Source organism: Sturnira hondurensis, unplaced genomic scaffold, assembly GCF_014824575.4.
Source record: "Sturnira hondurensis isolate 20B ecotype Veracruz unplaced genomic scaffold, ASM1482457v3 Scaffold0018877, whole genome shotgun sequence".
Classification (NCBI taxonomy): domain Eukaryota; kingdom Metazoa; phylum Chordata; class Mammalia; order Chiroptera; family Phyllostomidae; genus Sturnira; species Sturnira hondurensis.
In genome coordinates, this window is record NW_028091508.1 from 933,318 (window position 1) to 953,617 (window position 20,300).

General features: G+C 40.5%; 1 protein-coding gene across 1 annotated transcript in view; it reads left to right on the top strand.

Moving 5' to 3' along the window:
- Window positions 1-20,300, top strand: part of COG7 (component of oligomeric golgi complex 7) — a 78,209-nt gene that overhangs the window by 6,551 nt on the left and 51,358 nt on the right. Inside the window, exons 4-6 of the mRNA XM_037070607.1 lie at window positions 4,657-4,825; window positions 12,682-12,764; window positions 13,490-13,612. Of these exons, the coding sequence (XP_036926502.1) occupies window positions 4,657-4,825; window positions 12,682-12,764; window positions 13,490-13,612 (375 nt within the window). The remainder of the gene's footprint in view (window positions 1-4,656; window positions 4,826-12,681; window positions 12,765-13,489; window positions 13,613-20,300) is intronic.

A 20,300-nucleotide genomic window follows, 5' to 3' on the forward strand; every position in this document is an offset into this window, starting at 1 on the left:
CTTTTCTTACCCTCCCTGCTAGCCCTTCACCTCTCACATCTAACATTAATTGCTCCCTCACCTGTGCTTCTGTAACACTGAGGCATACTTTTTAAACTGTATTGCAGTCTTCTGTCCCAATACTCTGAACTTACGGATGGTAATGTGACCTTCCTCATCTTTGAACACCTCATACAGTGTCTGACATATCATAGATGTGTTGAGTACTGAAGTGAAGTGCAGTTAGTTATTACACTCTTAGTTCTTTTGTAAACATAGCATTTATTTTTCTAGTTACAAACATAATCTATGTGTATCTTAGGAGATTTGGAAAATTTAGAAAAATGCATGGAAGAAAACGAAATGATTCTCATTTTTATCCCCTAGTAATATGTTTTTTATGTTTATCAGGTACTTTTTCTATATATCTGTATTTTTGTACTTATATATTTTGTATGTATGCACATATTATATAAGTTTTTATTTTTTATTTATCTTTAGAGGGGAAGGGAAGGAGAGAAATATCAATGTATTGTTGCCTTTCGTGTGTCCCTGCTGGGAACTGGCCTGCAACCCAGGCATGTGCCCTGACTGGGAATCGAACTGTGATCCTTTGCTTCACAGGCCCGCACTCAATCCACTGAGTTACACTAGCCAGGGCTGTATGCACATGTTATAGGCAATATACATTTATATATGTTTTAATGTCAGTATGCTTTTATATCCTGTTTATTTCAGTTAATAATAACTGGCATTTTGCTATGTAATTAATACTTTTTAAAAACATCTTCTGTGGGCACGTTAAGAAAAAAATGGCCCAAATGGAAGAACAGATCAAAGCTCCAGAAAAAGTAAAACTAAGCGACGAACAGCTAGCCAGCCTATCAGATGCACAATTCAAAGCACTGGTGATCAGGATGCTCACAGAATTGGTTGAATTTGGTCACAAATTAGATGAAAAAATGAAGGCTATGCTAAATGAAAGGAAGGAAAATGTGCAGAGAACCAATAGTGATGGAAAGGAAACTGGGACTCAAATCAATGGAGTGGACGAGAAGGAAGAAAGAAACATCCCATCAAAAAAGAATGGAGAAACAATTCAGAAAAATGAGGAGGGGCTTAGGAACCTCCAGGACATCTTTAAACATTCCAACATCTGAATTATAGGGGTACCAGAAGGGAAAAAGAAGCAGCATGAGTGGAAAACTTATTTGAACAAATAATAAAGGAGAACTTCCCCAGTCTGGCTAAGGAAATAGACTTCCAGCAAGTCCAGGAAGCTCAGAGAGTCCCAAAGAATGTGGGCCCAAGGAGGAACACACCAAAGCACATCATACTTACATTAGCCAAGATTAAAATGAAGGAGAGAATTCTAGAAGCGGCCAGAGATAAGGGGATAGTAATCTACAAAGGGGTTTCCATCAGACTGTCAGCTGATTTCTCAAAAGAGACCTTCCAGGCAAGAAGGGGCTGGAAAGAAGTATGTGAAGTCATGAAAGGCAAGGACCTACATCCAAGATTGCTCTATCCAGCAAAGCTTTCGTTTATTTTTATTTTTTTCAAGATTTTATTTATCTTTAGAGGGGAAGGGAAGGAGAGAAGGAGAGAAATATCAATGTATGGCTGCCTCTCGTGAGTCCCCTGCTGGGAACTGGCCTGCAACCCAGGCATGTGCCCTGAGTTGCATGTGCCCCGCGATCGTGTGGTTCGCAGGCCCGTGCTCAATCCACTGAGCTACACCAGCCAGAGCGCAAAACTTTCATTTAGAATGGAAGGGCAGATAAAGTGCTTCTCACATAAGGTCAAGTTCAAGGAGTTCATCATCACCAAGCCCTTATTATATGAAATGTTAAAGGGACTTATCTAAGAAAAAGAAGATAAAAAACATGTATAGTAAAATGACAGCAAACTCACAATTATTAACAACCACACCTAAAACAAAAACAAACTAAGGAAACAACTAGAACAGGAACAGAACCACAGAAATGGAGGTCACATGGAGGGTTATCAACAGGGAAGTGGGAGGAGGAGGAGGAGAGAGAGAAAAGATACAGAGAATAAGTAGCATAGATTGTAGGTAGAAAATAGGAGGAGGATAAGAATAGTATGGAAAATGTAGAAAAGCTGAAGAGCTTATAAGTATGACCCATGGACATGAATTAAAGGTGGAGAATGTGTGTGGGAGAGGGTGCGCAGGGTGGAGGGTGGTGAAGGAAAAATGGGACAACTGTAATAGCATAATCAATAAACTACTAAAAAAAATAAAAACATCTGTGACAGTACAATTTCCACATGCCATTAAGAGTAATCCATAATTTATATTGTTATAGAAGATTTAGGTTGCTTCTAGGTTTTGTTGTTATAATTCTAACATTGCACTAAATAATTATAATACATTAATATCTTTGTGTGCTCTGATTATTTCCTTAGATTTCTAAAAGAGGGAATGCTAGGTCAAAGGATGTGAATTTTTTTTTAAAATATATTTTATTGATTATACCATTACAGTTGTTCTATTCCCCCCTTCAATCCCCTCCACCCACACCCTCCCTCCCCCACCATTCTCCCCCCCTTAGAACCACGTGTCTCAAGTTCTTTGGATTCTATATTTCCCCCACTATTCTCGCCCTCCCCCCTATCTATTTTCTGCCTACCATTTATGCTATTTTCTGTGCCTTCTCCCCTCTTCTCCCCCTCCCACCCCCCTGTTTCTAACCCTCCATGTGTTCTTCATTTCTATGGTTCCACTCCTGATCTAGCTGTCTTCTTGGTTTGCTTTTGTTTTAGGTGTGGTTGTTAATAACTGTGTGTTTGCTGTCCTTTCACTGTTAATATTTTTCATCTTCTTTTTCTTATATAAGTCCCTTTAGCATTTCATATAATAAGGGCTTGGTGATGATGAACTCCTTGAACTTGACCTTATCTGAGAAGCACTTTATCTGTCCTTCCATTCTAAATGAAAGTTTTGCTGGATAAAGCAATCTTGGCTGTAGGTCTTTGGATTTCATGACTTGGAATACTTCTTTCCAGCCCCTTCTTGCCTGTAAGGTCTCTTTTGAGAAATCCGCTGACAGTCTGATGGGTACTCCTTTGTAGGTGACTGTCCCCTTATCCCTTGCTGCTTCTAGGATTCTCTCCTTCATTTTGGTCTTGGCTAATGTAATTATGATGTGCCTTGGTGTGTTCCTTCTTGGGTCCAACTTCTTTGGCACTCTCTGAGCTTCCTGGATTTCCTGGAAGTCTATTTCCTTTGCCAGACTGGGGAAGTTCTCCTTTATTATTTGTTCAAATAAGTTTTCCACTCGTGGCTGTTTCTTTCCCCCTTCTGGTACCCCTATAATCCGGATGTTGGAACGTTTAAAGATGTCCTGGAGGTTCCTAAGCCTCTCCTCATTTTTTTGAATTCTCATTTCTTCATTCCTTTCTGGTGGGATGTTTTGTTCTTCCTTCTGGTCCATTCCATTGATTTGAGTCCCCGTTTCCTTTCCATCACTATTGGTTTCCTGTGCATCTCCCTTCATTTCAATCAGTCCAGCCCTCACACGTTCCTCTAATTTGTAACTTTGTTCCTCTAATTTGTGACTATAATCAACCAGTTCTGTGAGCATCCTGAGAAATAGTGTCCTGAATTGTGCTCTGAGAGGCTGGCAATTTCTTGGTCGCTTAGAGTTATTGGCTCTGGGACTTTGAGTTCTTCTTGTGCCATCTTTCGGGTTGTTTGTGCCTGTTCCATAGCAGGATCAGAGCCCCAAAATGTTCACTAGAGCAGGGCAACTCAGTCGCTGGGTTGTGATGTTGTAGGTGGGTGCGGGGTCAAAGAGGGACTCTGGCGTCCCGTCTGCCGCCTGCCGCCCTGGCCCTCACCGGTGCTGAAGGGCAACTAAGTCACTGAGTTGTGACGCTGTATGTGGGGGCGGGGTCAAAGAGGGACTATGGCGTCCTGTCCGCCGCCTGCCGCCACGGCCCTCACCGGTGCCGCAGTTGCTGCCGTCACCGGGCCCACGCCTTTCGTCCCAGTGCACGCGAGTGTGCCACCGCCGTCAGCCCTCGCCCCCTGGGGCCTGCGTGCGCGAATCTGTCTCACTGTGCGCGAATATGCGCCCGCGGTCTGCCCCGCACCCCAACTGGTTCCCGTCTGCCTGCGCGCCTGGGTCGGGGGCCCTGTCCTGCCCGACCCTGCTTGCTGCTGGCTCCTCCCCTCTTACCGTCCCCGTTGAACGGTTAGATGTAGTTGGACTTCCGTATAATTCAATTTTCTGTCTTTTGGTTGTGTCTTTGTTTCTCCAAACCTTTGTTGTATTCAAACTTGGTTGTGGGAGAAGGCACAGTGTTTCCACCTATGCCTCCATCTTGGTGGAAGTCAGGATGTGAATATTTTTAAGGCTCTTGATGTTTGGTACTGAATGGCTTTCCAGAAAGATTACATGAATTTATAGTACTAGACAGGTTTTTTTTGCAACCTCACCAAAAATAGCTATTATAATTTTTAAAAACTTTTCCCAGTTTGTTAAGAAAATGGCACTTCCTCATCTCAATTTGCATTTATTTGAATACTAGTAACAGTAGGCACATCTTTATTGGCCATTTTCTTATTTTATGCTTTTTCATGTATTTTGTCCATTATTAACTGAAATAGCAGGGGTGTTGTAAAATGGGTATCCTCTGTTTTTTTTGCAGGACATAGCTGTGATTTCTACCAAATTAACAGGCATGCAAAACAGCTTAATGATGCTTATTGACACACCAGACTACTCAGAAAAATGTGTGCACTTGGAGGCCTTGAAGAACAGGCTGGAGGCCTTAGCCAGCCCCCAGATTGTGGCAGCGTTTACCTCTCAGTCTGTAGGTGAGTCCTGGCTGTTTCTTAACTCTGTGTAGCCCTCTGTACAGAGATAAGGCTTTCTGAGTCTTCAGCCTTTACAATGTCTCAATCTTGATTAAATTATGTATATTGGAAGTAAATTGTAACTTTATTGTGGTTGCCTTTACTTCAACATTTTACATGAAAAACTTCAAAATGCCAAAAAGTTAAAATATGTGTACAACAAAACACCATCTAGATCCTAGCATTAGCATTTTGCCACCTTTGCTTTGTCGCATACCTGCCCATCTGGCCAGCTTTTGAGACTCATCATCTTATTTATTTTTTGTGGGATTTTTAAAGTATATTTTATTAATTATGCTACTACATTTTTTCTCTTTTTTCCCCTTTTTCACCCCTCAGCCCTGCACCCCACAACCCTCCAGTATTACTTTCACTTAGTTCGTGTCCATGGGTTGTGCATACTAAGTTCTTTGAATTCTCTCTTCCCTATACCATTCTTAACTTCTCCCCATCTATTTTATGCTTGCCTATTATGCTTGTTATTCCCTGTACCTTCCTCCCCCTTTTGCACACCCCCCTACTGATAACCTTCCATGTGATGTCCATTTCTCTGATTTCTGTTCTTGTTCTAGTTGTTTGCTTAGTTTTTGTTTTTGTTTCATTTTTAGGTTCAGTTATTGATAGTTGTGAGTTGGTTGTCATTTTACTGTTCATAGTTTTTGATCTTCTATTGCTTAGATAAGTCTCTAACATTTCATATAATAAGGGCTTGGTGTTGATCTACTCCTTTAACTTGACCTTATCTGGAAGGCACTTTATTTGCCCTTCCATTCTGAATGAAAGCATTGCTGGAGAGAGTAATCTAGGTTGTAGGTCCTTGCTTTTCATGGCTTGGAATACTTCTTTCCAGCCCCTTTCCTGCAAGGTTTCTTTTGAGAAATCAGCTGATAGTCTTATGGGCACTCCTTTGTAGGTAACTCTTTTTTCCTCTTGCTGCTTTTAATCTTAAAAGGAGATCAAGATAAGGAGATAATCTCTCCTTATCTTTAATGTTGGGTAACATAATTATGATTTGTCTTGGTGTGTTCCTCTTTGGGTCCAATGTCTTTGGGACCCTGGGTTTGCTGGACTTCCTGGAAGTCTATTTCCTTCACCTGATTGGGGAAGTTTTCCTTCATTATTTTTTCAAATAAGTTTTCAACTTCTTGCTGTTGTTCTTCTTTTGGCACCCTGATGATTTGGATATTGGAACATTTAAAGTTGTCCTGGAGGTTCCTCAGTCTCCCCTCATTTTTTGAATTCTTGTTTCTTCATTCTGTTTCAGTTGGATGTTTACTTCTTCCTTTTGTTCCATATCGTTGATTTGAGTCCTGGTTTTATTCCCTTTACTATTGGTTCCTTTTTATTTCCCTTTATTTCCCTTTGGGTAGTCTTCATTTCTTCCTTCATTTTGCGACCATGCTCAATCAGTTCTGTGAGTATCCTGATTACCAGTGTTTTGAACTCTGCATCATGTAGGTTGGCTGTCATCTCATTACTTAGCTCTTTTTCTGTAGTTTTGATCTTTTCTTTTATTTGTGCCATATTTCTTTGTCTTGGTGCATATGTTATGTTGTAATGGGGTGGGTCCTTAGGTATTCACCAGGATGAGGCAACCCTCTTTGCTGCATTGTGGTGCTCTCAGTCTGGGTGAATGTTTCCTTAATTCCTTGGTTGTCGGAGTTCCATGCAGTTTGATTTTCTGGCATTTCTTGTATTTTATTGTTTTTAGATAGGTTATTATCCTCCTTTCAGTTGTGCAAGGAAGCAAAGGGTTTCTACCTACTCCTCCATCTTGACTGAACTCTCATCATCTTATTTTTTGATGCAGTTTCAAGTAAGTTAGAGACATTGGTACGCTTCACTCTTTTTTTTTAATTTGTTTTTTTCTAAAGATTTTTTTAGACAGAGGGGAGAGGAAGGAGAAAGAGAGGGAGAGAAACATCAATATGTGCCTGCCTCTTGTGCACCATCCACTGGGAATCTGGCCTGCAACCCAGGCATGTGCCCTGACTGGGAATTGAACTGTTGACCCTTTGATTGACAGGTCATCACTCAATATACTGAGGCACACCAGCCAGGGCAGTATGCTTCACTCCTAAACAATTCAGATTCACGTTAGTAATTTGAGTTCAGTATTTGCTTGTGTTTTTTTTTCTTTCGTGGGGAGTAAAATTTACATGTAGAGAAATGAACAAATCTTTTGTTATTTGAAGATTTTATGTATTTATAGAGAGAGGGTAAGGGAGAGACAAAGTGAGAAAGACAACATCAATGTACGAGAGATACATCGATCAGTTGCTTCTCACATGCCCCCAGTTGGGGACCTGGCCTGCAACTCAGGCATGTACTCTGACTGGGAATAAAACCAGTGATCTTTTGGTTTGCAAGCCGTGGCTCAATCTGCTGGGCCACATGAGCCAGGGTGGGTGAGGAATGAACAAATCTTTTTTAAAAAATATATTTTATTGATTATACCATTACAATTGTTCTATTCCCCCCCTTCATTCCCCTCCTCCCACATACTCCGTCCCCTACCACTCCCCCCTCCTTAGTTTATAACCACCAGTCTCAAGTTCTTTAGATTCTATATTTCCCCTACTATTCTTGCCCTCCCCCCTATCTGTTTTCTACCTACTGTCTATGCTATTTTCTGTACCTTCTCCCCCCTTCTCCTCCTCCCACTCCCCTGTTGCTAACCCTCCATGTGTTCTTCATTTCTATGGTTCCACTCCTGATCTAGCTGTCCTCTTGGTTTGCTTTTGTTTTAGGTGTGGTTGTTAATAACTGTGAGTTTGCTGTCCTTTCACTGTTCATATTTTTCATCTTCTTTTTCTTATATAAGTCCCTTTAGCATTTCATATAATAAGGGCTTGGTGATGATGAACTCCTTGAACTTGACCTTATCTGAGAAGCACTTTATCTGTCCTTCCATTCTAAATGAAAGTTTTGCTGGATAAAGCAATCTTGGCTGTAGGTCTTTGGATTTCATGACTTGGAATACTTCTTTCCAGCCCCTTCTTGCCTGTAAGGTCTCTTTTGAGAAATCCGCTGACAGTCTGATGGGTACTCCTTTGTAGGTGACTGTCCCCTTATCCCTTGCTGCTTCTAGGATTCTCTCCTTCATTTTGGTCTTGGCTAATGTAATTATGATGTGCCTTGGTGTGTTCCTTCTTGGGTGTAACTTCTTTGGGACTCTCTGAGCTTCCTGGACTTGCTGGAAGTCTATTTCCCTTGCCAGACTGGGGAAGTTCTCCTTTATTATTTGTTCAAATAAGTTTTCCACTCGTGGCTGTTTCTTTCCCCCTTCTGGTACCCCTATAATTCGGATGTTGGAACGTTTAAAGATGTCCTGGAGGTTCCTAAGCCTCTCCTCGTGTTTTGGAATTCTTGTTTCTTCATTCTTTTCTGGTTGGATGTTTCTTTCTTCCTTCTGGTCCACTCCATTGATTTGAGTCCCAGTTTCTTTTCCATCACTATTGTTTTCCTGTGCATCTCCCTTCATTTCAATTAGTTTAGCCTTCATATGTTCCTCTTATTTGTGACTATAATCAACCAGTTCTGTGTGCATCCTGATCACCAGTGTTTTGAATTGTGCATCTGAGAATTTCGCTATTTCCTGGTTGCTTAGAGTTATCGGCTCTGGGGCTTTGAGTTCTTCTTGAACCATATTTTGAACTGTTTGTGCCTGTTATGTATGAGGAGTGGAGCCCTAGGTGTTCACCAGGGCGGGGCAACTCAGTCGCTGGGTTGTTATGCTGTATGTGGGGGCGGGGTCAAAGGAAATCAATGGCGGGCTTTGCTGTCCGTCTCACTGCTCACTCCTTTGCTGGGTTTATCTGCACTCGCTCTCGAATGTGCAACTGTGCTCAGCCTGCCCTGCAACCTCACTGGGTCTGCGATGCTACCCCGGCTGCCTGCCTCCGTGGGTTGCCTGGGTCTCCTGGGTTGCCTGGTTCGCTTGGGTCGGGGGATCCTTCCTGCCCGACCCAGCTCTGCTGCTGGCTCTGCCCCTCTTACCAGTCCCGGTTGATCGGTTTGTTGTTGTCAGACTTCTGTATGGTTCAGCTTGCTGTTCTTTGGCTGCATCTTTGTTTACTAAACCTTTGTTGCATTCAAACTTGGTTGTGGGAGAAGGCACAGTGTTTCCACTTACGCCTCCATCTTGGTGGAAGTCCCCCCCCCCTTTTTGTTAAGCTTTTATTTACTTATCTTTAGAGGGGAAGGGAAGGAGAGAGAGAGAGGAACATCAATATATGGTTGCCTCTCGTGAGCTCCCCGCTGGGAACTGGCCTGCATCCCAGGCATGTGCCCTGACTGGGAATCGAACTGCAATACTCTGGTTCGCAGGCCCGCGCTCAATCCACCGAGCTACGTACGCCAGCCAGGGCTGTGTTTTTCTTTTAATGGTTAGTTTTGGTGAGTGTCAGAAGAGTCCCCCTGACCCTTCCATGTGCTCTTTAATCAGCTCTCTCTCCTAGAAGGTCAAGGTGCTTCTTTTTTGTTTGTTTTGTTTTAAATCTTCGCACAACATTTTTTTATTGCTTTTAGAGAGAGCAGAAGGGAGAGAGAGAAACATCAATGGGAGAGAGCATTGATTGGTTGCCTCTTGTATGCGCTGGTTCCCAGACTAGGGAGACAACCAGCGACCTAGGCATGTGCCCTGACAGGGAATTGAACCCATTACCTCTTAGGAAGATGCTCCAACCAACTGAGCCACACAAGCCAGGACCCAAGGTGCTTCTTTATCATACAGTTCTTAAAGGGGAAGTTCTGATAAATTCATGCATCCCCAGCACATTACCCTTTTCTGTTTCTCTCCCAGAGTGATAATCTCTAAGTATACATTCCTATTTCATTTTATACAGCCAGTAAATTCATTTGTTCAGTTGAAGTAACTTTCTGTGGCATAATTTTACTTGTAGCAGAAAGATGCATTTAATTAACCGGTCTTATGGAAATAATGAGAATTTTAAAGGCAAATAGTCATTTTCTAACTCATGGGTTCTTGTGCATTAAAGTGGTATCTAACTGGCAGTTCTCACCAGTTTAGCTGGATTGTCTCCGTGGTAGTAGCTATTACAGATTTTCCTTCTCAGCTGTTTACTGGGATTCCCAGAGATGAAGGGGAACAAAGCAGGTATAAAAGGTTGGGCACTTGCCTACTCAGGATTTTTTCCTTCTTTTTCATTGAATTCTAAGATTGTGGCATCTATGCTTTGGCCAGAAGGGGGCAGATGAGATGTGGCAGGGTTTCTACGCGTTCAGGGCCAGCATAGACAGCCCTCCTGGTTTTCTTTCTGCAGTCATCCTGGAATCAAGTGCTTTGTTTAGTCATTTCCTCTGCCCTTAGGGAAGCATGTCAGAAATTACTTGATATTAGACCCATGAGTTGGCTCTTAGAGTTCATTGCTATGAATGGAATGCTGATGTTTACCAAGAGATTTACTTATTCCTCAAGCCACCAAATCTAGGAGTTGAGTTTGTTTGTGTTTTTTATAATTCCTATCTGGTGTGATCGCAGTAAGAATTTTCAAAGGGAAGTTTTTTTCAGGTTATTAATGATGTGAGGAACAGTAGAGAGTATAAAGATGAGTAAGGTAAAGTTTCTGTCTATCAGGACAGATTAATGAAGGTGAGGTTGGGAGAGAACAGTGCACAAATAGTTACAGAATGGAATGTGAGAGTCGCCTAAGCTTGCCCTGAGATGAAGGAAAGGACAAAGGAAAACTGAGAACATTTTTAGGCAAGAGCTGGTATCTGCAGAATCATGAAAGAGAGATGACTTTAAAACATTTAAAAAATTGTTTCTGATTGTAAAAGTAATACATATACAGGTTATTGAGAATTTGAAAAATATAGAAAAGAAAATGATGTAGCAGCAAATTCACCACCTAGAGATGACTGTTTGTGTTTTCTTCCATTTTTTCCCTTGTATACGTACATCTTTTTTTTTAAAGATTTTTATTAGAGAGGGGACTAGCCGGGGAGAAAGAGGAGAGAAACATTGATGTGAGAGAGAAGCATCTATCAGTTGCCTGTCCTATGTGCCCTGACTGGGGACTGAACCTGCAACCCAGGATTGTGCCCCAACCAAGAATGGAGCCAGCAACCTTTTACTCTGTGGGACAATGCCCAACCAACTGAGCCACACCAGTCAGGGCCCATTTGTGTACATATATTTTTCAAGGAAAGTATATACCTTGAGTATATACAAATCTTTTTTTTTCCCAGTTACAGTAAAATATGAGCATTTTCTCCTGGGTGTAAGATTTTCATAGGTGAGGGCAAGCATTTGGGGTAGAGGAAACATCATATGTTTGAATGGTACAGAAGTAGGAAAACTCAGGATCTGTTTTGGGGAATGATAATTAGGCCCATTTTAGTGGAATGAATGTTGGGAAGTGGTCAGTGATAAGGCTGGAAAGGAAGGTTTGGGACAGAGCATAGTTTGCCTGAACAGATTGAGGAGCTTCTCTTCAGGGAATAATGTCATCTCTGTTTAACAACTTCTTATTAAGTCCCCTGAGGAGTGTGGCTAACTGGAAGCAGTGTTGACTTTGGAGGTGGACAGACCTAGTTTCAAATCTCTGGTCTGCTGCATATGAACAATGAGACCTCAGTTTTCCCCTCTGTAAAATGAGTATGGAATAGGACCATACTGCTTTGGGGGGATTAAATGAGACTGTAAGAGCACAGCTCTTGGTCCAGAGAAGGTGTGCAGGGAACATTCTTTCTCTTGGACCTCCTGTTTGGAGACTTTGTAGCTCCTACAGTAGTAGCCCAAGGGAAAAATTTCTGTGAGGCCAGTGAGGAACTCTTGGAGATTCTATTTGAGTGAGAACTACCTCATTTCTAAAAGGCCTGCAGCTCAGCAGATTTACCTAAACTACAAATTGGAAGTGCAGACCCACAAATTAGTTAATTGGCTTTGTTTTTCTTTTTCTTGAATTCAGCTGATTTTTTTTTCTTGTCACCTACAATTTTGAAAAAGTTAAATTATACTGAAGGTCTTTATAGGGAAAAATAGCACCATTTTTTATACCTTCTTATGCCCTACTTCCCATCCCAGGAGTTTACCACTTTTAATTTCTAGAGCTTTTGTTCTCTAGTATTATACTTTGGATTTCTGCATAGTAAATGCATTACTTTATTTCTTTGTATGTCAATTTTAGACATTGTCTATTGACTTCCTGTTGTTCTAGCTAAGGATGTAGCTTTCATAGCTCTCCTCTCCCCTTCCCCCATTCTCTCCTATACCATTATTAAATGATGCTTATTGATGTGTTATTCTGAAGCAGTGTCCAATTGAGAGACATATTCTGCCCTTAACTTTACTTACCATATTTTGCTATGTATAAGGTGTTCCACTGCATAATGTGCACCATATTTTTGGCCCAGACTTTCGTATAAAAAAATCTTTTGTTTTGATTTTTTAATTCTATTATATATATATATATAACGATTATCATGTTCCAGGGTATTATTTTGCATATGGGTATCATTATTGCTTTCTAGAGTTATACTTTTAACACATAAGCATAAGCAAAAGAATTAAAAATGTTTATATAGATATGGAATTAGTACTACCCATGTATAATGTGCATCCTTATTTTTCCCTCAAAAATTTGGGCAGAAAAGTGTGCATTATACACAGCAAAATATGGTACTGGTATTTTTCATATTTATGGTCTCCACTCATGAGTTACATCATTACCTAGGTAGGAACTTCTGAATATTAGCTCATATGTCCACATTTATTTTGATAAATTCTTTCTCTTAGCTTCAACAGAAAACCTGGTAACAGCATATATACTTTTTATATCATTCTCCTTTAGAGCAATCCAAAATGTTTGTGAAGGTGTTTACTGAAATTGACCGGATGCCTCAGCTTCTTGCTTACTATTACAAGTGTCACAAGGTGAGTGGTTATGCTTGTGGAATCGAAGTTTCATGCCCACAGGTAAAAACTGCTTCTTCGCATTGACCATTTTCTTTTCATTAGCCAGCAGGGGGTGCTCTCAGTTCAGCCTGAAGATTTATTGATTGCCAGCTGGAAAATGAATCATCAGTTTTGGTCTCTCTTGTATTTATTTACAGCTGGATTTCATTTATAGGCTGAAAAGTTGTTTTCATTTTTGTCCTCTAAAGGAGATTCATGTATTAAGCTTTATTAAGCTCTCAGCAAGCCATGGGAATTTTACATATTTCCTAGGGTTGTTAAAGTTAAGTTCCTAAAAAACTTGACAGTGTTCCGGGCTAGCTTAATTTCTTTCAAGTCTGATGCTCATGTGTCATTTAAGCAGTAGTGTTAGGACTTGAAGCTAAAACATACGCTCACACCACCTCTGAGGTCTATTCTGAAGGTGGTAGTCTACTGAGTTGGAGGTATATTGGCCTGCTTTTGTACAGGATAAAAGGGGAAAGGGTCAGTTAGAGGGCAGTAGATTTAAGCTTTGATTGATGATCAGAGCAGATACCTCTAAGTGGGTTTTTTCCTGTCTTTTTTGGAAGTGTCAGTGGGTACATGGTTGCTCAGGATAGTAGGCTGCAGTACTTTGCTCGCCATGGTAGGAGGGGAGGGCGGTTTTAGCGAGAAGCATGTGTTGGTGTGCCCAATAAGGCCTCTTTTTATTGCTTGTGCAGGCGCAGTTTGTAGCAGCCTGGCAAGAGCTCTGTCAGAGTGACCTACCCCTGGACCGGCAGCTCACTGAACTCTACGATGCCTTACTTGGAGCTTGGCACACGCAAATCCAATGGGCTACGCAGGTAATAGCTCACTTGGGTTCTGGGGAGAGCAAAGCATTGGTGACCAGGAAACAGGTGACTACTTTGGGAGTTGTCTCTCTCAGCTGGAGAGCACTGCCTGAGAACCTCTCTGTTTGCTGCTGTCATGGAAGGAGTTAAAAGAAAAGCTCCAAACCCAAGGCAATAAAATCTCTAGATCTCATTTAAAACTATTTTTTACTTTCTTAATTAAAAACTTTGTTTTTATTTTTTTAAGGATTTTGTTTATTTATTTTTAGAGAAGAGGAGAGAGGGAAAAAGAGAGGGAGGAGAAACATTGATCAGTTACCTCTCATACATACCTGGACTGGGGACCAAACCCAAAACCCAGGCTTGTGCCTTGACTGGAAATTGAATAGGTGACCTTTTTGCTTTTTGGGATGATGCCCAACCAACTGAGCCGCACCCGACAAGGCTCAGTTAAAACTCTTATCACTTTTATCTATCTATATCTTAAATAGAATCTAATGTGACATTATTACTTGTTGTTCAGGAAGGGAGTCTGGAATTCCTCAAGGCCATTATCTTCTGACCTAAAAGCAGGAGGTTCTTAACCAGGTGCTGTTTGAGTGAACAAGATTGTTTTTATCTTAACTTTGCATAAAATTTACCTGGTCCAAAGTTAGTTTTTTTTTTAATTTTAATAGCTGTTAATATTTTATAAACATTCTTCTAGTCCTGTTTCTCTGTGTCTCACAAATCATCCCCCCTTCCCCACACACATTCACAGACACATGTAATATTACAAAGAGTGAGATCAAGGAACAAGTTTTTTTCCTAACAAAAATATGACATTAGTCTTTTTTGATATATGCCCAAAGGCCCTGAAATCATCTTAATATCAGTTGTGCTGTGTGGTCATTTGTATCACACAATCTTCATTTTTGAACATTTTACTTTTTTAAAAAAATTTATCTTTAGAGGGGAAGGAGAGAGGGAGAGAAACATCAATGTATGGTTGCCTTTTGTGTGTCCCCTGCTGGGAGTTGGCCTGCAGGGAACTGGCCTGCAACCCAGGCATGTGCCCTGACTGGGAATTGAACCAGATCCTCTGGTTCACAGGCCTGTGCTCAATCTACTGAGCTACGCCAGCCAGGGCTATGTTTTTGTTTTTGTTGTTGTTGTTGTTGTTGTTGTTGTTCTCACAATACCTCAAGAGTTATCGAAGAATGTGATTTTATTTTATTTTTTAAGATTTTATTTTTAGAGAGAGGGCCAGGGAGGGAGAAGGAGAGGAGGAGAAACATCAATGTGGGAGAGATATATCAAACATTTGCAGGCCTCATGCAGGCCCCCACCAGGGGACGTGGCCTGCAACTCAGACATGTGTCTTGACTGGGAATAGAACCAGTGACTTTTGGTTTGTAGGCTGGTGCTCAATCCACTGAGCCACACCAGCCAGGGCAAGAATGTGAATTTAGAGGCACCCTCTGACTTGGGGGCAGAGGTGAGACTGAGGAACTTTATTCAAAGTGGAAACTTTTTTTTTTTTAAGATTTTATTTATTTATCTTTAGAGGGGAAGGGAAGGAGAGAGGGAGAGAAGTATCAATGTGTGGTTGCCTCTCGTGAGTTCCCCGCTTGGAACTGGCCTGCAACCCAGGCATGTGCCCTGACTCGGAATTGAACCATAGTTGTTTGGTTCGCAAGCCCGTGCTCAATCCAGAGCTACGCCAGCCAGGGCCAAAGTGGAAACTTTTCATCACCTGCTCTCCCCAAATCTCTAGGCATTTTCAGCCATAAAGGTTATGAACTGTTGTCCCCTTGTCCTGATGCCAGAAGGTGCCATAGGTCCTGTTTTAGAAGGGAAAGGGCTACCTGCCTTCTCAGTGGTGACTGACTGGGTCTGTTTATGGTGTGACTTAAACTTTTTTTTTCAAAATTAGTTGTGAATCACTCTTCAAATGTTTGTCAGTCATTTGCTGGAATTAACTCAGCTGTAGTTGGAGAGAATTTCATACAGTATCATGCCATGCAGGGTGGTTAAATTACTTTTCTTCATCCTCCCTGTTTCTTTCTCCAAATCAACCTAATTCAGACTTCAAAAAAGAAAACCAAAAAACAATGTCCTATAGAAGTTTCACAGTTTTTATGTAATCTTTAGTTTTCAATGACCCTGTCCATCTATACTCATTTATGTACTATCATCCTTTTCTGGTATCATGAAGATGAAAACAGTCCATGTCTATATGTACAAGTGTTCTTCACATCTGAGGAAAAGGATTTAGATTTCCAAGACTTTATCCCCAATTTCGTAAGGCATGCACTTAGGCTAATTCATACTTTGGGCCTGTGATCCCTTCTCTTTTCAGGATGTAAGCATAGTAGGTAGCTTTTCTCTCCCTGAAGCTCAGTTTAGGGTAAAAGAAACCCAGAGGTGCTGGAGTAAATATCTTCTTCAAAATTTTCCCTGGTATGTTAAGAGGAAAAATTTCCAACGTATAAAAACTTAAAAGCATTGTGCATTGAACGTCCATGTACCTCTGAGGTTCCACAGTGAACATCTTTCTGTATTAGCATTATCACAGATCTAGAATCTGTCCATGTGTCTGTTTGTCTATTTTATATTTTTGATTCATTTCAAAGTAAGTTACAAACATTGTTCACTGCAGAACATATGTATTTTTAAAGTAGAGTTTAATGTTTGTTCGTGTTTTTTTTATAAAATTGGGAAATGATTTTAAATATGCTATTCGGTTAGCCTTGACAAATGCAGCTACTGTACAGCCTCATTCCCTATTAAGATGCAGGACAGTTCCATCACCTCAGAAGTCCCCTCATGCTTCTTCGTAGTCAGTCTTTGCACCAATACCCCTGAAGGCAAACTACGTTCTGATTTGTTTCTACCATAAATTAGCCTGTTTTTTTACTGCGTGTGTTCTTTTGGTAACGCTTCTTTTATGCAGTGTGTTCTTTGAGATTTATTCATGTTGTGTGTATTAGTAGTTTGTTCCTTTTTAAACATTTTTAAATTTTTTAAAATCCTCACCTGAAATATGTTTTTTGATTGATCTGAGAGAGAGAGAGAGAGAAACATTGATTGGTTACCACCTATATGCGCTCCTACCAGGGTTTGAACCTGCAACTTTTTGGTGTCCAGTACAACGCTCCAACCAACTGAGCCACCTGGCCAGGACAGTTTGTTCCTTTTTATTGTTGAATGCTATTACATGGTATGAATATACCACAGTTTATTTATTCTTTTATTGATGGACACTTGGGCTCGTTTCAGTTTTGAGCCAACAGAAATAAAGCTGTTCTGAACATTGCTATATAAGTCTTTGTGGACACATATGTTCCTATCTCTTGGGTAAATATGTAGGAGTGGAATTGCTCGGTTATGTAGGGTAGATCCATTTTTAGATTTACAAGAAACTAGCAGACATTTTGCCACAGTGGTTATACTTTTTATACTCCTACAACACAAGTGTGTGAGGGTTCTGATTATTCCATATCCTTGCCAACATTTGGTGTTGCCAGTCTTTAATTTTAGCTATTCTGGTGGATGAGTTGTGGTATCTCATGCTGGTTTTATGACTAGGTATGACTAAGGATGTTGAGCACTTATTCATGTGCTTATGTCTTCCTTTGTGAAGTGTCTGTTTTGTTTTTTTTCCCCCTTAAAAAGTTGAGTTACTGCCTTCCTGTTACTGAGTTGTAGGAGTGCTTTTATATATTCTGGTTAAAAGTCCTTTGTCAGATATGTTTTGTAGGTATTATTCCAGTCTGTGGTGCAAGCAGAGGTATTAATTTTGATGAAGCTTATCGATTATTTCTTTTATAAGTATTGCTTTCTGTGTCCTAAGAAACCATCACCAACCCCCAAGTTGCAAAGATATTCTTCTGTGTTTTCTTCTCGAAGCTTGTTTCACTTTTTGCAGTTTGGTCTGTGGTCCATCTTGAATTAATTCTTGTCTCTAGTGTCAGGTAGGGTCAGATTGTTTTTTGCATGGGTTATTTAGGTTAATTCAGTAGCCCTACTTTCAGTAGGATTTCAGTAGTTGACTACTTTGGTTTTGTGGTCTGCGAACTTTTTGGTTGTTCTTTGGCTGATGATCAAAGAGTCCCTTTTGCCTGATCACTTGAAAAGAAAGGAACACCTCTGAGCATAAGGGTTTTCACTGAAACATGCATAAAACACGCTACTGAAGGTCTACAATAGAATTTTAGAGTTTCACCTGGCCAGCCAGTGAGAACTCTTTGATACAGAGTCATTCAGTCTAATTCTCCCCCCCCGTCGTCCCCACACCCGGGTCATTTCAGTAGGAGGTGAGAGTGAAGTGGACACTCATTGCTCAGTCCTTTCTCACAACATGTAGGGAGAAGTTAGGATTTCTTTTTCTAGATAAGAATAGTTTTCATTTCTTCCTTGGATCTCTTCTTTTTTTATAGTAAAATGTTTTCTTCTGTCAAATGAGGAAGTTGATTGAACTGGGTAATTCTCATGGTCTCTGAAATTCTTTTCCATGAACATGTTTGAGGGATAGTGAGGGGAATGCCTTCCCTGGAGAGGAGGGTTTGTACTTAGGCAGCTGTATGGTTCATGGGGACATAGAATGGAACAAGTTTGAATTCAACACACAGGCGTTCGTGAGAGTGATAGAGTGAATGATGACATTGTTTTAAGAATGACTTTGATGTCACCTATATTGTTTCTCTGTCAAAAGGCTTAACCCTCATACCACTGTGAAGGAACTTGTAAATAACCCAGATTCAGTACTGTTTAGCTAAACAGCTGTCCTAGGCTCTTCAACAATGTCATTGTCATGCATGACAGGAAAAATGTCAGGGATTTGTTTTAAGATGAAAGGAGACTAAGAAAATATGACAATTAAATGTAATTGCATGGTCCTTGATTGCATTCTGCATAGTGACAAAAGACTATTGAGAACATTAAAGGGACAACTGGGGGAATTTGAGCATGGCCTGTAGTAGCTACAGGTGTTAGATGTGATTTGGGTTAGATGTGATTAACCGTAGTGTTGTAATGTAAGATGATACTCTCATTTTTAAGAGGTATATGCTGAAGCCATGTGTCATGATGTTCATGACAGAAATAAAACAAATGTGGTAAACTGTTTATAATAAACCTTACATTATTTAAACACTTAAAATTTAAGTAAAAATTTAAAATAGCATTTAAAAGTAATAAATTTGGTGGTAGCCAGCTCATGAAGAAAGACTGGGGACAAGGTAGGAAGCTTGTCTGGTCTAATGATAGTGGCCTTGTAAAAGGCATCTTGCTCCAAACAAACAATGGTTAGGACCTGGTAGCTGATATAGGCACTGGACAAAAGGAAAGTCAATGGGAGATTTTTTTCTGGTTGAATGGAGATGCTATGGCAAAAATAGGGAAGTTGCAGGGAAACAGGTCTGGTGAGTTTAGTGGGAGAATAATTCTGATTTTGGACACTTAAATTTCAGATGAGAGTGACTCACTTTAATGCTGATATCCAGTAGGTGATGGGAAGATGGTTACTCAGGAAGTATAAATTGCTTATTTCATTGTTTGTTTGTTTTCTTTGGTTCTTTGCCTTGTTTCTTTCTCCCAGACTCAAAAGGGGAGATTTACCAAGTTTGACAGGTGTTCATTGAAGTTTTGTGAATTTTCTGTGCCGATTAAAAAAGTTTGTTTTCCATTTTGATAATCTAAGAAAAAAAATATAAGCATATTTTGGGTCATGTGTGTGACTACCTTATAACAGTTGCTACCCTGTGATTTCTGTGGGTGCACTTGTGTGGATAGTCACATTGCTACACCCATTCTGTTGGGGGGCAAATTGGAAAAGAATAGAGACAAACTGAGTATTCGTGTGATGGAAGCACTGGTTTTAAGTGAGTGCTGTTTAATGCCATAGCCAACTTGATGTTTTCTAGTAGTTTGTAGTTTGAAAGAGATAGGAGCAATACAAGAATTCTGACCCTGGCTGGTGTAGCTCAGTGGATTGAGCGCGGGCCTGCGAACCACACGATCGCGGTTCGATTCCCAGTCAGGGCACATGCTTGGGTTGCAGGCCAGTTTCTGGCAGGGGCCAGTTCCCTGCAGGGGATGCATGAGAAGCAACCATACATTGATGTTTCTTTCCTCTCTCTTTCCCTTCCCCTCTAAAAAGATAAATAAATAAAATATATTTTTAAAAAAGAATTCTGTCATACACCACCAAGTAGGACAGGCCTGCTGGACTTGAGGACCTGTGTTGTAGTAGTCAGAGCAAATTAATGATGGAAAGGACAGGAGAACATCATCTTTATCTGTCCTATTATTTTGTTTTTTAAAGATTTTATTTATTTATTTTTAGAGAAAGGGGAAGGGAGGGAGAAAGAGAGGGAGAAAAACATCAATGTGTGGTTGTCTCTCACTCATCCTCTACTGGGGACCTGGCCCACAGTGCAGGCATATGCCCTGACTGGGAATTGAACCAGTGATCCTTTGATTCACAGGCCAGCACTCAATCCACTGAGCCATACCAGCTAGCTATTTGTCCTATTATTTTGACTTTTATTACTTTTATAGTTAATTTTTTATTGTGGTAAAATATATACAACTTGAAGTATTTTAAAGTGTACAGTTAAGTCACAGTATGTACATTCAAATGTTGATTAACTGTCACCACTATTTCCAGAATTTTTAAAACTTATATCTTATTGATTATGCTATTATAGTTGTCCCA